This window comes from Notamacropus eugenii, chromosome 3 (assembly GCF_028372415.1).
Source record: "Notamacropus eugenii isolate mMacEug1 chromosome 3, mMacEug1.pri_v2, whole genome shotgun sequence".
NCBI lineage: Eukaryota > Metazoa > Chordata > Mammalia > Diprotodontia > Macropodidae > Notamacropus > Notamacropus eugenii.
The window spans coordinates 260,853,672-260,873,565 of record NC_092874.1 but is presented as its reverse complement, the minus strand read 5'-3'; the positions used below and the strand labels follow the sequence as shown (position 1 = coordinate 260,873,565).

General features: G+C 38.6%; 1 protein-coding gene across 3 annotated transcripts in view; it reads left to right on the top strand.

Annotated features, from left to right (window-relative positions):
- LIN7A (lin-7 homolog A, crumbs cell polarity complex component) overlaps window positions 1–19,894 on the top strand; it is a 183,573-nt gene that overhangs the window by 98,489 nt on the left and 65,190 nt on the right. For all 3 annotated transcript variants that reach the window (XM_072655475.1, XM_072655477.1, XM_072655478.1), the window contains 2 exons: window positions 4,710–4,781; window positions 8,172–8,381. In XM_072655475.1, the coding sequence (XP_072511576.1) occupies window positions 4,710–4,781; window positions 8,172–8,381 (282 nt within the window). The remainder of the gene's footprint in view (window positions 1–4,709; window positions 4,782–8,171; window positions 8,382–19,894) is intronic.

Genomic DNA, 19,894 nt, shown 5'->3' with positions numbered 1-19,894 from the left:
ATAATATACAATAGAGGCATTTGGTGAAGGGGTAAGTTTAGCTGTGATTTCTTTGGTATAATAAAACCTTATATGAAAGGGAAATGGCACGGTTGGACCAGAGCAAACCACTGAGCCAGGGCGACCTGGGATCAAATGCTGCCTCTTAATAATAACAGCTAAGTGCCAAGCACTATGCTAAGTTCTTTGCAGTTATTATCTCATTTGATCTTGAAACAAATAGTATTAATAACTAAAACCTACAGAGCTTTCTGCATGCTAAGTACTTTATAATGATTTCATTTGATCTTGAGACAGTCAGTAATAATAATCATAAAAATAATTAATATTTACAAAGCATTTTCTATGCACCAAGCCCTGTGCTAGGTGCTTTGCAATTACTGTTCTATTTGGTCTTGAAACAATCAGTCAATCAAGCAGTAAACTTTGAGCACCAATTATGTGGCAGGCAGCATACAAAGTACTGGCTTGGTGACAGTCACTTAACAACAACTACTGCTGCTACAATTACAACTGTACTACTACTACTGCTCTCTCTCTCAAAACTTTCCCATTTAGCTTTGAAATAAAAGCATCCATTATATTTATTCCAAATTTCTTTCAACCCCCAACTCTGAAACTTCTTGGTTCTTTTTCTCATTGCCCAGTTGTGTGGCTCTATTTGTGGCTCTACAAATCACATAAATCTTTGTGCAGAAGGCAACTAAAACATCCTTGCAATTTCCTAAAGATAAATCACCTATGGTTCTGTGCTATATTTTCTGGTACAGTACTTCTGTATGAAGTGTTAACAGCAAGTGGCAGCATAGGGTAGTGCAGAGGTATCATAAAACTTCCTAGTTCAGCTGGAACCAGATTAAAATCCAATTTGGAGATATTTAATAAAGTAAAAATACAAAACAACATAGATAATGTCAGTAGGTGGTTTTTTAAGTCAATATTCTATCAATGGCATCCTTAGATATGGTTTAGTGGTTTTAATTCTATTTGAGTTTGACATCCACTAGCATAGGGGCTAGAGAGCCAGCCTCAAGTTCTAGAAGACCTGGATTCAACTTCTACTTCCATCTGCTAATGACTGTGTGACCCTAGGTGAGTCACCTTAACTCAGTGTCTCCAGGCAACTCTCTAAGATCATAAGTTGAAGCAGGTGTCAATCAAAATTGATTGAAGGAATTTCCTCACTGGAAATTCTATATATCAGTGAATCACAAGGCTGGTCTGGGAAGAGGAATTTAGGTGAAAAAACACTCTCTCCATCTCAAAAATTATCACTGATTTTACAGATGAAGAAACTGAGACTCACCGAGGTTAAAGGACTTGTTCAAAGTCATATAGCTAGCAAATTTCAGACAACAGTCATCTTTAGCACTGAATCAGGAGTGGAAATATTGAGGTTTGAATGATGGTTCTGCCACAAACCAGCTACATTACCTTCATCCTCTCTGGGTCTCATTTTCGAATTTCTAAAATGCATGATTTGGACTAGATTCTCCAAAAATTCTTTCAGCCTGAATTGTATAATATTTAACAAATAAAATTTTGGAAATGAGGGGTATTGGCAGTGGATTTAGGGAAAGGTAAACATAGCAGAGACCATGTATAAGAGATGAGATCTCATAGCCTCATCCATATATAACTCATGGAAGAGAAATTATTTAGACAAGGTTACCAGTCAAATCAGGGCTAACATATGGCTGTCACAAACAGCACCTTTTGTGAGATTCACTGTGCAGTGTATGACAGGACAGTAGAGCCTGTAATGCCTGGAGAATTTCTTTACATAGAGCTGAAAAATAAGTCTATTAGCTATGTAAATATATTGCACTCCTTGCATTGATCTCAGACTCCCTTGTGTATCCCTCAGGCACTCTGAGAAGCCAGGCCAGGCTCCATGGAGCCTGACATGTTTTGGAATTACCTTCCTACCCCTCCATATTCTCCTTTATGTTTATTCTGTAAGGCTCTTGCTGTTGACCCCATCAAAGAGACAGCCAATAAGCCTTTATAGTATGCCTGCATCCCCCTGGATACCTGTAGCTTGATGTAAATAACTTATATGCTGTTTTGGGGTCTGGACACCAAATTGGGGATCTGAATAAAGATGACAGACTGAGCAGATTGGTCGTGTTTCTAAGGCTCTGAGACTGAACTCATCCTCTCATCTCTAGAAAGGGTATCAATGGCTAAACAAATGATTTCATAATGACATTATCACCCTCTTGACAAAGAAACTTTGAAATCCATTGGGAAGGCACACTAAACAAAGAACAGTTCTGATAGGCTCTGAGACATCAGGAACTTATTATCTCAACATGACTTGAAGACATTCTAGCATCTACCTTTAGTAGACATTCACAATGGAGGGTCAAGAAGCTAAGAAGCCTCCAAAGTACTGGGGATTATTTAGTGAGAATGGACTAGATTAGTCACCATGCTACCAGAATTAGGATCACCTTGTCAAGCTTCTTCCTTGGAAAATACCACCCAATCAATAATTGAATTATTAAATGAGTCACAAAAGAATGTGAACCTTGTAGTAAGCCTGTGTGCAAGAACTGAGAGAACAAGGCTTTTCCTTCCATAATAGTCTCCAGAAGGGGTCAGTTGTATTCTTTGGAGTGAGCTATATTACTGTGCTAACTTCAAAGAGCTCAAGAAAAGAATCATGCAGTCCATCACTATGATCTGTTCCCCTTTATCTCATATGCTCTAAGAAAGACTTAGGGTCTGTATATTCATTGGTTTGTAGGAGTTTATAGGGGATTATAACTTTGGGAGGCTTAAGACTTGGAAAGAGCAGAAGATGGCCTTTTGTGCTAGATTTGAACCCTATAGATTTCAAGTTTGTCTTATCAAGCAGACCTAATTCTCTGGCCATATTTCAGCATTTAATGATGCTGTATCACTGACATCCTGGACCAATTTTTTTGTGATCTACCCACAGAACATACCGACATTTTCATGACATGAGCAGGAAAATGTCTATAACATAAGGAAAGAGGTCAACCCAGTTAAAGAACTCTAGCTTATTTTATAATTTGGAGAGATGAACTCATCAATCCCAACCTGAAAATAGATCTTAACTATGTGGCTGAATACCAAACTCCTGGCACAAAATCTTTGCACCATTTTCTTGGTACGGCCAGAAGGGGAATTATATGAATAAAAGAGCCTCTGACCAGGATTTAAAAGAAAATGAGGAAACAGCAAGGAAAAAAGGGGTCTCTGAGGATCTGACAAAAACATTTATGATGCCACCACCTTGCTATAGCACCCTGATTTTAAGTGTGCATGTTTACAGAAACTATTTTATTTTAGTCAGTTACTGGAGCATTGTTGATAGAAGACTTAAAACCAAGACTACCACCTAATAGACCCTCATGCAAAGAAACGTCACAGTGATAGAATTTTTGTGACCAAAACCCTAGATAAATGGTGACTTTATGTGGAAGGGACATGATATTCAATGACAGATGCAACCAATTATGAAAAAAATTAGTGTTTTAGAGAAATGCCCATCTTAACTGAGTATCATTATAGCAGGAATTTAAAATTCTCTTAGTAAATATCTTGTCTCATGAACTTAGAGAAACTTACAGAAGGTATGAGGGTAAACTCAACATTGTCCATTAAATACTCATATCAGCTAAATTATATATCTCATACAGCAATAAGACATGGAGAACAACAGTCTCAAGAATTGAAAATGAGTATCACACAGAGGGAAATGGAAAGGCACATGATTAGTGTCATCAGGATGCAACATATAAAAAATAAGAAACTTGGAAGAACAATAGTCATTATCTCATCAGGGAAATGTAGAAGTGAAAAGGGAGATGAGCTGATCACTTGGGAAGGATGAAGTCCAAAAGGCTTGAGTATGCCCCCTGATATCATGGGATATCAAAAGAAAGCTAGGAAGGCCTCTAGCATGATGGGTGGACCCTATGTAGCAGACTTAAGGGAGGATGTAGACAAGAGACTCATAGGATGAGTAGGCGTGGATGGATTGTAACCTACACCATTGGTGAGAACTCCCAAATTGAAGACATCGCAGAACCATTTACATATTTCCATACACTGCCCAACTTTTATTTTATCCCTGGTTATCAGACCTCTGATTCTTCTCCTTCACTTGCTTTTGCTTGGAATGTTATTCCCCTCTCTCCTATAGTCTCATAAGGATGGTCTTTTAGGGACTCCTTGGTTAGTACAGAGACTTAAAGTCAAAGAGATTCATAAAGTGAATTGAATTACAAATCATGAAAAATAGGAATTTGTAACAATACTTTGAACAATCAGCTTACTCTCAAAAAGTGATATAGTTCTGTGTAAAGAAGAATTGTTTATCTTGGGAAAAAATTAATGTGGGAAACTTTTTTAAAGAGTTACCAACTACACTTTATACCACCAAGTGATTAAATACACTCCTAACACATGAATAATTCAATTGTAATGGATAATACGTGGCAAAGTAAAGGGGAAAGTCCTAAATTTCAATAAAGTGAAATTTCAGAAGTGAAACCCATCTTCTCCCCTGCTTCTACACCTCCTCTTGAAATAAAGGATTGGGGCCAAAAGCCTCATCTCTCTCTTTCACTTTTCCTGTTACTTTCTCCTTGTGAAAATCAAATGTCTTAATAATGATGAATGAAATTCCTTTCAATTTTTCTTACAAAATCCTTTTTTTTCCATGAACCCTTCAGGTGTATCAATATATGCATGAAACCATAACAGTGAATGGCTGCCCGGAGTTCCGTGCCAGGGCCACTGCAAAGGTAAGCCTTGTGCAGCTTTAAAAATATACTCTACCCCAGTGATCCAGTAATTGATTGTGCGCGTGTGTGTTTCAGGTATTCTCGTGTGTACACTGTAAGAAAATTTAGACATCAGTGGCAGCCCAGAGTCTAGACCAGTACTGCTTCCCAGGTAAAACTCCTAATGGAAAATTCAACGTTTCTGCTGCTTCTGTAGCTTAACAAAGGAGAATGATTTCATTGAATTCACCGAGCGTCAAGCAAATCTACTGGCTCATTGTATGAAATACTTCATGGTTTTCTGATATTGTTCTAGGACAATAGGGCCTGTTCAGTGCATGGGGGATTTCTTTGCATAAGGCTGAAGAATGAATCTATTAGCTATGTAAATGTATCACATCCATGCATTGATCCCTGACTCCTCCTGGGTAAACAGTCAGGTTCTGTGTATCATGGGCACTGAATGGAGTGGGCACCCAGAGGGGCAGCCCTGACCATCTTGAGACCTAAGAGGACTGGCTTGCTTCTCCTATCATATTCCAGGGACCTTTTCCTTTTGAAACTCAGAACCAGAGATATCAGAGGCTCTCTTACCAGGAACCTTGCAAGAAAAACTAAAAATGATGGTGCAATATTCTGAAAAATAATAATTTGCAATGAACCACACTTTTAAAAAATTCAGCATATTTTAGAAAAGGTATGTATTTTTTTCCTCAGGAAAGCTAACTGTCTGACAAGGCATAAATCGCAAGAATTTTCTCCCCATTGATTCTTTTCTGTATTTCATCATCTCTTATTTGAGAGCTAACCTTCATCTGGTTTCTCTCATCTCTGCGGGTTTTTTTTTTGAGCCTTTATATTCACATTCAAAAATTTAATGAGTGCTGTAGATCCATAAGGTATAGTAGAGCAAATATGGAATATCATTCTCATTAGAATCGTGATTTGTTTATGTTGAGATGGAACACAAAAACATATTTTCTATGTGGTATAATTAAGGTTGCCAAGAATTATGTACTGCTTTACCATTCTCATTTCTTATTCATGTAGAACAGCAGGAGAGCAGTGCCATGTTGCCAATAGTACAGTATTTCCTGGTTGTCTCTGGGCTGTCTGCACTGCATCCTTGTCAGCCACTTAACCCATGCATGATGGCAAGGTCTGCATGAGCCAAAGCATGCAGCTGAAAGCAAGCCACTACTGTCATATCATTCACTCCCTGTCCCTAAATGACGATATTAGCATAATGCTAAATTGATGTTAATGAGATCAGGTCGGGGAAAGAATGTTAAATAGAAAGGATCAATATTTTACAAATGTTTAATAAATCACTCCACAGTGGACAGGTAATCAAAAGGAAGTTATGAAGGGCAAATAAAAGTGAAAATCTCTGTTCTTGAAAGAAACTTTCCTTATTTTAAGGTAATAGGGTTCTAGATTCCTGGCTGGAAGGGACCTCTGAGGTCATCTCATCTAAACCTCTCAGTTTTACAGATCAGGAAACTGCTGTCCAGTGATGTAGAAATAACTGGCTTAGGGTCACAAAAAGTTACGGGTATAATGAATGGTACATAAACATTGGATCGGGGGCCAGGCAGACCTGGGTTTAAACCTTCTCTCTTATAGTTTGTATACTACGTATATAGACTAAGTATACTGTTATACTTTGTAAGCTGTGTGACTCTAGGCATGTCACTTAGTGTCTGAGCCTTCAGTTTCCTCATTTGTAAAATAAAGGAATTTGGACTTGGCAGCCTCTCAGTTCTCTTCCAGATCTAAATTGATGACCTTATGAATTGGATTTCTATTGAAAGTAAGCTGATTATTTGAAGTTATAAAAATGTAAATGATGAATATACTGGAAAATGTAAAAGCTAAATAATAAATATGCATTCAATTATTGTAGTTGCTGAGAAAGAAAGATAGGGGTATTAATTTTTTCCCATTTTAGGTGATATTTGAAAGCTGCTCTTTTTGCAGAATTCATTATAGCAAGATGGGTGAAAATACTTGAAAAAGCAGGATGAAAACTCAGCAGATTTATATTACATAACATTATTTAATAATATAAAAATGCCGGGCTTATCAGAGACCACATATGAGTCCAAATTTATTTCAAATAAAACAGATATTTGAATCTAGAGATGTTTTAAATGGTAATAGTTCCTATAGGCACCATGAGTATTTACCAAAAAGGTGTGGGAGAGTGGAATGAAATTTACTAAATTAATAAACTGGGAATGTCAGGAAAAGGTACGAGTTATCCATATTTAGTTATTTCATTCAGGACTTCTAGTGAGCCCAATTCCAAATAAAACTGAACTATTTGAACCTACAGGTGTTTTAAATGTTACTAGTACCTATAGGCATCATCAGTATTTTGTCAAAAAGGTGGGAGTGGAATGAAATTTACTAAATTAAAAATCAGTCTGGGAACGTCAGTAAAAGGTACAAGATATACTTACATGTGATATATACATATATACTATATGCACATGTGTGTATATATGAACACACATGTACCTATGTACACACATACATATGCATACATATAAATACATAGAACTGTATATCTATATAGAACTATATGTTCTATATATAGTTCTATATAGATATATCATTCTATATAGATATATAGTCCTCTATATAGTATATAGAGAACTATATATAATTATATATACACATATAGTTCTATATAGATATATATAGTTCTATGTATACATATATATATCAGGAAGGAAGGAAGGAAGGAAGGAAGGAAGGAAGGAAGGAAGGAAGGAAGGAAGGAAGGAAGGAAGGAAGGAAGGATGGATGGATGGATGGACGGACGGACAGACAGTTCATTCACTTTTGCTTAACTGGACTCAAAGAGCTCATTGTTTCTACTAGGAAAGAGAAGACAGCTATCTCAATACCAGCCAGTATGTGATGTATCATGTGAGGAGAAATCAATTCTAGCTATGATTATTAAGGAGGGTGTCGTGGTACCTTTTGATCTGGACCTTGAATGATAAATCACAGATTTAGAGATGTCAGAAATCATTGAGTTCATTTTACAGAGAAGGAAATCGAGGCCCATAAAAATGAATCGATTTGCCACGAAACATACAGAGAGAGCACATAATAAGTCAGGATTCAGACCTCCACCCCTTGCCTTCCAGTCCAGAGCTTTCCCACCATGCCATCCTTCCTCAAAGACATTTCACAGGCAGTAAAAAGGCAAGGGAGTCGACAGCCCTTGAGGAGAAATCCCAATGCACAATTGTATCTAAATAGTGAAAAGTCACGTTCCTTCCCTTTCTTTCCCAGGATTATGCCATCCTAGCTTGAATAGCTGCTGTTTACCTGCTGTAAAATTGGTACCCTGGTCTCTCTTTAATCTCACGGCCAAATGACCATCTTGTCTTTCAGGCAACAGTCGCAGCCTTTGCAGCTAGTGAAGGTCATTCCCATCCTCGAGTAGTGGAACTTCCCAAGACTGATGAGGGCCTTGGCTTTAATGTGATGGGAGGAAAGGAACAGAACTCCCCCATTTATATCTCTCGCATCATCCCCGGAGGGGTGGCCGAAAGACACGGAGGCCTCAAAAGGGGAGACCAGCTGCTGGCAGTGAATGGAGTGGTATGTTCATGATTACCCTGGATTTTCTCCCCAAGTTTGCCATGGAATTATTAGATACTTCTGAAATTGACTGTAGCTAGAACTCCTGGTATAAACAACAATTTTGGGTGAAATAAGTGAGGATAGTAAAGGTTTAATGATAGTTTTATGGTGCGCTTCTGCCTTCACTTTTCATTCAACTGCATTAGAACTTGAGTGAGAGAATGTCTCTGTATGGAATTTCTGTCTTTACAATTCTCTCACCAAACCTGAGTTTTATAAATGGCAGATTTTTTTTCAAACAGAGAAACACATTCAAATACGATAGACTAAGGATACTTAGACATAAGTCTTTGGCAGAATGGTGAAACATGAATACTACTCAGAATGATGGGTGTTTTTTTTTTTTTTTAATGATGAAAGAAATCCTAAATTACATTTAGAAGTCAGTAAAAATAAAATCATATTTTTTTCATATCCAAGTTCACAGATCACTTGAAATCTATCAATGGATCATTTGGGGAAGGCAATCCAAGAACCCCTGATTAAAAACTCCTGTTCTAGACAAATATACATGTTTTTTGTAAGGAATTATTTAAGAGGATGGATTTCTGACTACATTAAAAAGCAAGAGACTAGTCTTAGTCTCCTGAAGGGCACATATATATATATATATGTATATATATATATATATATATATACATATATATATATACACATAGATAGAGATAGATAGATAGGTAGATAGATAGATAGATAGATAGATAGATAGATAGATAGATAGATAGATAGATAGATAGATAGGTTTTCCAACAAGGTTCTCCCCTGGTACCTCATGATTTGGAGGGCAGCTTGGGTTCCTGCAGGTTATATGAGCAGAACACAGGCTCTGGCAAAATCTTGAGACTGTGTTTCTAGGTTAGAAGGGCCATACTTCCCAAGTTCAGAAGACTCATTTCCAGATGGGGGATCACCAGATGGTTAATTTTTCCAAACTCACTCATGAGGATTGCTTAATAAATAGGCTTGAAAGGTGTAGAATGCCAGTGAAAAAAGAATCTATGGTGCTAAAATTATGGGTGTGTTGAAGTTTAAGTAAAAAAATAAATAATCCTACTTAATATTGGCCTTCCCACAACCCAGACAAAGATTCTAGAGAGAAACTGTATTATGTAAAAGTGTCAGGTACTTGTCAATATACATAGAGGTGGCATCTACTTTTTTTTAAAATTTCAATTAAAAAGCATTCATTTTCTGTCCCTTACTTTTCCTTCACCTTTAAGAAAAAACATGTTATGATGAATGATAAACCAAAATGTTATTGAAAGCTGTGGGGTGGGAACTTAGAAGTCAAGTTTTTGTGGTTGCTACCAAAATGCACTGTACACATTATGGCTCCCAAAATAAGCAGAACACTTGATAATTATCATATTTTTCTCATTATTTTCACAAGCACCATGTAAAAATCTCCTGACAAAGATATGAGAAAAAGGAGGATCAAATCTGCTACTTATCTTGATCGTTCATCCACTCTTGGCTGTCTTGCTTAACAACCTTGATACTTCAATTACAAAGAATGGAAAAGTTGTCCAGTTAACATTCCTTTCCTGTTTGTAAAGTATAGCAGCAAAGAAATGAATAAGGCATAGTTAAAATCTGATAGTACAAGAGGTATCCCAAAATTCCTATTTCTTTTTTTTAAAGGGCATAAAGATTTTGGGAACATTCTGTGAGTTGTTTCAGTTGTAGGTTTGTTTGTTTGTTTGTTTGTTTTTTTAAACATAGGCGGAACCTGAATCATCAGCCCCTGGCATCCTAAACTATTCAGGATGCTAATGCTATGTCACATGCATCAGAACTGCAATCCCTCCTTCCCAGTTACAGAAGAAGCTGGTTTCATTTAATCTGACAGGAAATTTATTCCTGTTTTGTAAGATCACTTAAGATGATATTTTAAAATTTTTAATTGATCTCTGAACATGCCTGAATTTTCAAAAGCAAATTTTAACTGATGATTTCAGAGCTGAATTATCTTGTCCAAAGAAAATAATGGAAGGCTTGCTATACTAGGTCAGACAGTTCTTAAAGCAAATTATGTGTGAATGCCTGAATATATTAATTATGTGCATAAACAGAGTAGATTTAAAAATCTATCATCATAATGACTATGGAAAAATAGAGAGAAAAAAAGTTTGGCTATTTCTTAATCCATAGTCCTAGACTCTCAGAGTAATTTTAATGATAAGAATCATTAGCAAAAATTAAGAGATGTGATGGCCACAGGTAGTGAGTGAAACAAACTAATTCAGATAGATGGAGGCTGTGAGGTGACTGAAGGTGTTGTCATTATAGATAAGTATTACTCCCAGCTCCAAGCTTGAACCTCCCACACACATAAACATCGCAGAGGTCTAACAGATGAGAGGTGTAAATCGATTCTGTATATCTCACAGTGATCTGGCTGAAACTGTGAACCCTGAGTAGTTCCTCACTCATGGGAGGAATTTGGGCTGGAGCAAGGAGCTAAATGGGTGGAAGGATAGGGTCAAGACAGCTCAATTCCTTGGTCCCCAAGCTATGCCTTCTGCCTCTAATAGGAAGTGTGGTTTCTATACTGATCAAAAAAAAAGAGAAAGCACATTGTGTCCAGTCAACTAGAGCCAGAAGGACAGGCTTTATTTCTAAAGGCAGCAGATAGAGTGCTGGACTTGGAATCAGAAGACCTTAGTTCAAATCCATCCTCAGACACTTAGGACATCTGTGACCCTTGACAAGTCTCTTCAACTCTCAATGTTTCAGCTACCTCATCTTTAAGATGGAGATAATAATAGCTACCTTTTTCAAAGGCTTATTATAAGGATCACATTAGAAAGTATATGTAAAGTATTTCATAAACCTTAGCGAGGCAGCACAGTGGATAGAGTGTTGGACTTGGAATCAAGAAGACCTGAGTTCAGATCTGTCCTCAGACTATACATACAACTCAACAGTTGTGTGACCCTGGGCAAGTTACTTAACCTTGTTTGCCTCAGTTTCCTCATCTGTAAAATAGACTAGAGAAGGCAATGGCAAACCACTCTAGAATCTTTTCCAAGAAAACCCCAAATAGGGTCACAAAGAGTTGGACACGACAGAAAATGACTGAATAACGACCGCAATAAAATACTTTATAAATCTAGATGTTACCAGTGTTATTTCCTACATTAATTTGTGCATTGGTAAAGGATCCCTTTAGAAACAATAGTGCTATGGGATCTTTGTCAGGTACCCTCCTCTGGCCACCATTTTTATACAGGTAGAATCTGTTTAGAAACAAATCAAAAGCAGTTTTGAAAGCAAAAAAGAGATACCAAATTAACAACACGAAGCATGTGCTGGGCAGTCATGAGATCATAGACCTAGAGTTTGAAAGGACTTTCAAGCTCATATAGTCCAATCACCCCTATTTTACAAATAAGCTGAAACCCAGTAAGATTAAATGATTTGACCAAGGTCAAACACAAATAAGAAAGAGGAATTGATGCTGGGAGCAAATGATTTAGAGCTCAAATCCTGGTCTTCCACTTATTACTTGTGTGATCTTGGGCAAATCACTGACTCTCTCTGGGTCTCAGTTTCCTCATATGCAAAATGAAGGGTAGAGAGGATAAATGACCTCTGAAGTCTCTCCTAGATCTAAATCTATGATTCTATGAGTGTGTCAATGTTGATGGCCTGGGGTGCATGTTTGGGTGTGGATCTCTAGAGATCATCCCTCAAATAATCTTATTATTTGATGTACAAGGTGGGCCATGGAGACCAACACTATTATTCATCCATGTGGCAAGATTGAGATATTTGATCTTCTAATAATTCCCATGGAGCAATATCAGAGTATAGGGGCTGGAATGAACAAGCTTGGACAACTGTAGATAGCTAATTAACACAGTTCTCAAACACTAATTGTATCCCCATGGGAAAAAAAAGCATTTCTTGAATGATGGGAATGGAGGGATGGAGGTAGTAAGTGGATCAGTTAGTGTTTGAGTATGTGAGTTAATGTGAATGGGTCATTAGTAAGCTAACTGCATTCTCAAAATAGATAGTAAATTTTAAAAGAAATAGTTAATATTTATAAAATACTTTAGGATTTGTAAAACACTATAAATATTATCTCATTTTATCCTCATAACAATCCTCGGAGGTAGGTGCTATTATTATCCCCATTTTACAGATGGGGAAACTGAAGCATATAATCACTCACTGTGACTTGCCCAAAGTCACAACTAGAAACTATCTGAGGCAGGATTTGAATTCAGGTCTTCCTGATTCCCTAGTCCAAGGCTCAATCCATTATCACTATACCAGCCAGCTGTCAGGGTAGCCAAGAGCTGAGAATCTGACGGTAGAAAGTGAGGCGGCATATAGCTCCTTCAACTGCTATTTGAAAAGATGAAAGATAAGTTTATAAGTCCCTCCTTAATAAAGCTTCACGTATATCAAAATAGTTTTTAATCTACAATTTTTAAACAGAGAACTGACAGAAAAAATTTTAGGCAAAGTGAAAATCTTTAAAGTGAGCAAAGTTTACTCTTGGTAAGGGCAGCTAGGTGGCATAGAGTACTGGACCTGGAGTCAGAAAGACCCGATTTCAAATTCAGCCTTAGACACTCACTAGCTACGTGACAAGTTGCTTAGCAAAAGTCTCTAGGCAAGTTACATAACCTTTGTCTGCTTCAGTTTCCTCAACTCTAAGATGTAAGTAACACCACCTACCTCCCAGGGTTATTATGAGGATAAAATAATATTTGTAAAGTACTTGGCACAGTGCCTCCCCCATAGGAGGTATTTAATAAATGATCCTTTCTTTCCTGCCTCCCTCCCTCTTCCCTTCCCTCCCCCTCTTTCTTCCCTTCCTTCCTTCCTCCTTTCCATTCTCCCTTCCTCCCACTCCCCTTTTAAATTCTTCTCTAATCCCCTGGCACCCTCTAAAACACAAAATAATCTATCCATTTGATCCTCAAAATGTCTTAATGGGTCATGGTTAAGGTGATTTCCCATCTTGTGACTCTTTGAATCTCATAAGGAGTCTTGTTGAAAGAGCATAAGAATTCATTTCTAATGGCAGAATTTCAGGCATCAGTACAGGTGAATGGGGAAAGATACTCTGGAGAAACAAAACTCCAACAATTTTCAAATTATACCAAGGAGATAAGCACCTACTGTCCTACTAAGGAGACCCTGACTTCAGAGTACTGAGGTCATTCCTCTGAACACAGTGGTAGAATCCAAAAATATTCTTAACTTGGCAGGCTGGGGGACATTGGGAGGGATACTTTAGGGTCGGACTTTGGACAAGGTTTATGGTATCAGAAATCAAAAGGTGGGAGGAATCTTATGAAACCTCATTTAGTTCAACCCTCTCATTACCTAGAATAAATAAAAAGGGGTTGTTAGGGATGCCCACAATGTGTTCTTGAGAAGGATATCAGCTGGCTCTGTGTATCCATTATAGTCTCCCTGGCAAAGAAAAATATAGAGCCTTGGATGTGAATATTTTAAAGGGACCTTTAAACTAGCATTATGACTCTGGATTAGGTGAATGAGACCAGATTTGAACTCACAGAGATGAGTCTTTCTGACTTCTCAACTGGTCCTCTATACATTCTGCCACCTGCCCTAGCCATCTCATAGTTTGTGCTAAGTAAAGCAATAATGTGCTGTATTTAAGATCTTAACTGGCTTATAAGCACAAAAGTGAGGTGAGAGATGTATTAGTCATCAAATCAAACTATCTTGTTCTGAAATTCCCAATTCACAAATACCTTTACCATATGAGGGATGAATATGCTTAATCTAGCTAAAATGGTGGCTAGCAGATAAGGCACTGAACCAAAGTCCATACCATTTTTGGACAAGTGTAATTTTCCAAGTATAACTGGGTAGCTAGGTTGTATGGTAGATAGAGTGCCAGGCCTGGAGTCAGGGAGACTCACCTTCCTGAGTTCAGATCTTGGGCTCAGACATTTACAAGCTGTATGACCTTGGGTAAGTCACTGAACCTTGTTTGCCTCAGTTTCTTCATCTGTAAAATGAGCCAGAGAAAGAAATGGCAAACCACTCCTGTATCTCTACCAAGAACACCTCAGATGGGGTCATGAAGAGTCAGATATGACTGAAAAATGATAGAAGAACAAATTATTGAGAAATATTAAAGTATTAGATAATAGATTTAGACCTGGAAAGGACCTTAGAGGTCATTTAATCCAACTTCTCATTTTGTAGATGAGGAAACTGAGTCATAGAGAGCCCAAGATCCCACAGGAGAGGGCAATAGCTCAAGAATCAGAAGCACTGGGTTCACATCTGGCTTCTTGTAGTACAAGTTGACTTCTCTGGCTTTCAGTTTCTCATCTTTAAATGAAGAGGTTAAATTAGATGGTGCACACAAGTAAAGTACTCTGACTCCAAAGCCATTGTACCTCCCGCTGTACCATGCACTTTTCTTTATATTAAACTAAACTCTGTCTGCTCTATCCATTGGTCCTGGTCTTGATTTCTGAGGAAAGCAGAAGCCAACAGATCCTTCTTTAAAGGACCAGTCTTCAGGTACCTAAAGACCAAGATCCCATCTCTAAGTCTTTTGAAAGCTCAACATCCTTAATTTACTTCAAATGGTCCTTTAGTGGCATTGTTCTGGAATTCCTTTAACATCCTAGTCACCATTTCCCATATTTTCATCATCTCCCAATGTCACTCTTAGACTAATGTGTATTGCCCTGCACCGAACACAGTATTCCAGATGGGGGTCTGACCAAAGTCTGATAATGCAGTGCAACTCTCACTTGTAGCCAAAGGTAACTGGCTGCCATGTCATATTCTTATCTCCAATGAATCTTTAGTCAGTAAAGTGTAGGTAAATGTTTAACAGCTGGTTTTCTAATAAGAGAAAAATGTGCCCATAGCAAACTTTTAAGTTTAATCGTCATTAACACTTTCTCAAGTCTAGATGATCAACAAAACAGTAAATCATGCCCTGATTTGTAGCATTTGCTCATTTTCAAGATATAAATGCACATGTTGAAAATTTAACTATCAGCTCTCCAAGAAGCCAGCACAATGCTGCTTGCAGTTCACTAATACTCAAAGGACTTTTCACACATGCTGTGATGGAGTGACAGCTCCTTATGTTTTAGTAGCTGGCTTTCCCCCACCTCTTGTGGATTTTACATGTATCTCTATTAAGTATCATTAATCAGCCTAGCATTCCAGACTATCACAACTTCATTTGGGGCTATGAGGGAACCAGCTCTTTGATTTCATTGGTATGGTATACTCCTGGTGAGCAAACATCCTGTCCCAATGCAGATCAGCATTTTCACTAGATCTTTTTGTCACAGAAATGTGCTTGGGTTCCTAAAAGGTTAAGTGATTTGCCCAGGGTCATAGTGCCAGGTATGTGTCAGAAGTGGGATTTGAACCCAGATCTTCCTGGTTCTGAAGTCAGCTTTTCATCCACAGTGCCATACTGTCTTTCCACTATCTTCATAGATTTAGAGCCAGGAATCCTTCAGAGGACCTCCATTCATTTTAAAGGTGAGGGAACTGAGGTTAAATAATTTCCCCAAGATTACAAGACAATCATCAAAGAGAGAATGTATAAAAGCTCACTTAGAACAGTACCTGGCATACAGTAGGCCCTAAATAAATGCACATTCCTTTCACAACAAGTGACCCAGCTGGGATTTGATCTCAGTTACAGTAATTTCTAATATAGCACTCTTTCCACTATATAGATATTATTGCACTTATGTTATGCCCATCAACCCATCCCAATTATTTCATGCATTATATGTATTAATCAGTCAGTGAGCATTTATTAACCACCTATTGTATGCCCCTTCAAGGCAAAATGACTACCAGAATAATTAATGTCAACAAATTAGAGCTCTTCTCTGAGCATGAAGAGTTTGTTGCTGATTTGGAGGGAAAGTTGAGCCAACACCCAGTTGGCAACAGTGGTGCAGAAAAGGAATGGGCAGCCTTCAGAGATTTGGTGTACAGCACTGCATTTGCTTGTCTGGGTCAGAACACTCACAAACACCAAGACTGGTTTGATGAAAATGATGGGGAAATGCAGAAGCTGCTAAATGAAAAATGAGAACTCCACAGGATTTACCAGCAGGATAGTTCATCCACCTCTAAGAAGGCAGCATTTAATTCCATCAAAAGCAAAGGACAAGCAAAGCTTAGAGAGATGAAGGATTCCTGGCTCAGTAAGAAGGCAGGTGAAATTCAGTTTTATGCTGATAGTAACAATCCAAAGTGCTTTTATGATTCCCTGAAAGCTTTCATGTACCAAAAACCTATAGTGCATCACAGTTACTCAGTGCTGATGGAGTCCCACTGATTAGTGATAAGAACATGATCCTAGAGAGATGAGCTGAACACTTCCATAGTGTTCTCAACAGTCCATCATCAATCAATGCTGAGGCCATTGACCGTTTACCTCAGATTAAAGTTAATCCCTCCTTAGCAGAACTTCCAACTGAAGAAGAAGTTTTGAGGACCATTAGGCTCCTCTCATGTGGCAAGACAACTGGTGCTGATTCTATTCCAGCTGAGATTTACAAGGTAGGAGGGCCATTGCTCATACAAAAGCTGACTGAAATTTTCCAGGTTATATGGCAAGAGGAGGTTATCCACCAGGAGTTCAAGGATGCCTCCATTGTCTATCTCTGTGAGGGCAAAGGGAATAGATTGTCCTGTGACAATCACAGGGGGATCTTTCTCTTAGCCATTGCTGACAAAGTTCTTGCTAGAGTCCCCCTTAATAGGCTGATACTTCACCTGGAAGATGGGTATGTACCTGAGAGGCGGTGTGGCTTCAGAAAGGGCCAAGGAACAGTCAATATGGTGTTTGCTGCCCAACAACTCCAAGAGAAATACCAGGAGCAGAACAGAGGTCTGTACACAACATTTGTAGATCTGACCAAGGCCTTTGACACTGTTAGTCGTGAGGGCTTATGGAAAATTATGTCAAAATGTGATTGCCCAGAGAAGTTCATCAATATTGTAAGTCAATTTCATGATGGCATATCTGTCTGGGTTCTAGGTAATGGACAATGCTCTCGTGCCTACCCAGTCACCAGTGGAGTGAAACAGGGCTGTGTACTTGCTCTCATGCTTTTTAGCCTGATGTTTTCAGCCATGTTGACAAATGCTTTCAGTGAGGATGAACATGGCATCAAGGTAAACTACCATAGTGATGGCAAGTTCTTTAATTTGAAAAAGTTACAAGCCAAGACCAAAGTGGAAGGAGTGTTGATGCATGATTATCTATTTACAGAAGATTGTGCACTCAATGCAGCCTCTGAAGCTGAGATGCAACAAAGTATGGATCAATTCTCTGCTGCCTGTGTTAATTTTGGCCTAATAATTAACATCAGGAAAACACAGGTGCTCCATCAGCCACCACCACACTATCTATATGTGGAATCATTAGTTACAACAAATGGAGAAGTTTTGAATGCTTTGCATAAATTCACTTACCTTGGTAGTGTACTCTTCAGGGATGTATCATTGACAATGAGTTTGATGCATGCATTTCTAGAGCTAGCTCAGTATTTGGGAGGCTCCAAAGAAAAGTTTGGGAGAGAAAAGGTATTAGACTGATTACTAAACTGAAGGTCTACAGAGCTGTTGTGCTGACATCATTATTATATGCTTGTGAAACATGGACAGTGTACCAGCACCTTGCCAGGAAACTGAATCACTTCCATTTGAACTGTCTTAGGAAGATTCTGAGGATCACCTGTCAGGATAAGGTACCACACACTGAAGTCCTTGCTCGAGCTGAACTGCCAAGTATTCAAACTATGGTTCAGAGAGCACAACTCTGATAGGCTGGCCACATTGTTCGAATGCAAAATGTACGCTTGCCAAAAAGACTATTTTATGGAGAACTTGCATGGGGCAGGTGATCACAGGGTGGCCACAAGAAATGATACAAGGCCACTCTCAGGAACTTTGGATTTGACTGTGCAACATGGGAGACACTGGCACAGGACCGCTCAAGCATGGCATGCCCACATCAGAAAGGGTGCTGTGCTCTTTGAGCAAAGCAGAACTGAGGCAACACAAAGTAAATGCAGGATGCGCAGATTTGGGATATTCACCCCAAATATTCACACAGACTATCTGTGCTCAACCTGTAGCAGAGCATTCCAACCTTGAATTGGTCTGATCAGCCCCAGTTGGACACACTGAAATTTCACTTTATCATGGTGATGTAATTTTGGTCCTCTTTGAAGGTGAAGGATAGCAACCAACCAACCAATGTGTTAAGTACCAAGATACAAAGAGAGGCCAAAAGCAGCCTCTGTCCTGGAGGAACTCAAAATCTAATGGTGAAGATAACATATAATTATATATTAAGTACATACAGGATGAATGGGAGAAAATCAACAGAGGGAAGGCAATGGAATTATGCTGGATCAGGAAAGGCTTCTTGTCCTTCCTATTAACTATGCCCTCCACCAGTTATCCTCCCTGTCCTTTTTAGCTTTCTGTCATCTACAACACTGCAAAAAATAATAATAACCTGCCTTTTCAGGATATCATTGTTTGTATAGAAAGAAAAAAAACCCGTGGTCTAATGTTAATTAACTGCTGCGGCTTAATTGTAGGCAGAGAACAAAACCCAGAACTGAAATAATTTAGAAGGAAGTTATTGAGCTGTCTGGCAGAGAGAAGAGCCAAAAAAGAGGTGACCTCCTCCCCCTGAATCTATATAAGCTACACATTCTATCACATTTAAACAAAGGAACAAGGAAACAGTCGGCTGACTGGCTGACATGAAGCAGTTTCTACATTCCAAATTCCTCATTATGGCTTAAAGCCTACGGAGGTGGCCCTGCCTTCTTGAAGGCCATATATACCAGCAGCTTGGCACACAGTCTGGCAATGGACCATCTGTCCTCTGAGGACTAATCAATCAACAAGCATTTATTAAATGCTGACTGTGCGCTAGCACTGTTAGGTGCTTGGCATACAGGGATAATAATTATACAATCTTTGCTCTTAGCAAGGAGATAGCATAAGATGCACATTTTTAGGTGAGGAGGTATGTGTGTGGGGGCGGAAATTAAAAAGGCTCCACAAAAAAGATGCTATCTAAACAGAGTTTTGAAGGAAGTGAAGGATTCTTAGAAGTAGAAGTGAGGTGGGCTTGGATGCCAGGCTTGGAAGACAGATGGGAGATGGAGCGGCATGCGTAAAAGACCAGTTTGCCTCAACCTTAGAGTGTAGGAAGGGGTGGAATATATACTAAAGCAGGAAAGCTAGGTTGGGGCCAGGTTATGAAAGGCTTTGAAACTAAACAGAAGAGCTTATATCTGATCCTAGAGGCATATGGAGTCACTGGAATGTATTGAGCAAGATAACAATATGGCCAGAAGGTGCTTTTGAAAAATCACATTTGGCAGCTGAGTGGAAAATGGATTGGAGATGGGGAAAACTTGTGGCAGAAAGACCAGTTAGGAGATTACTGTAGT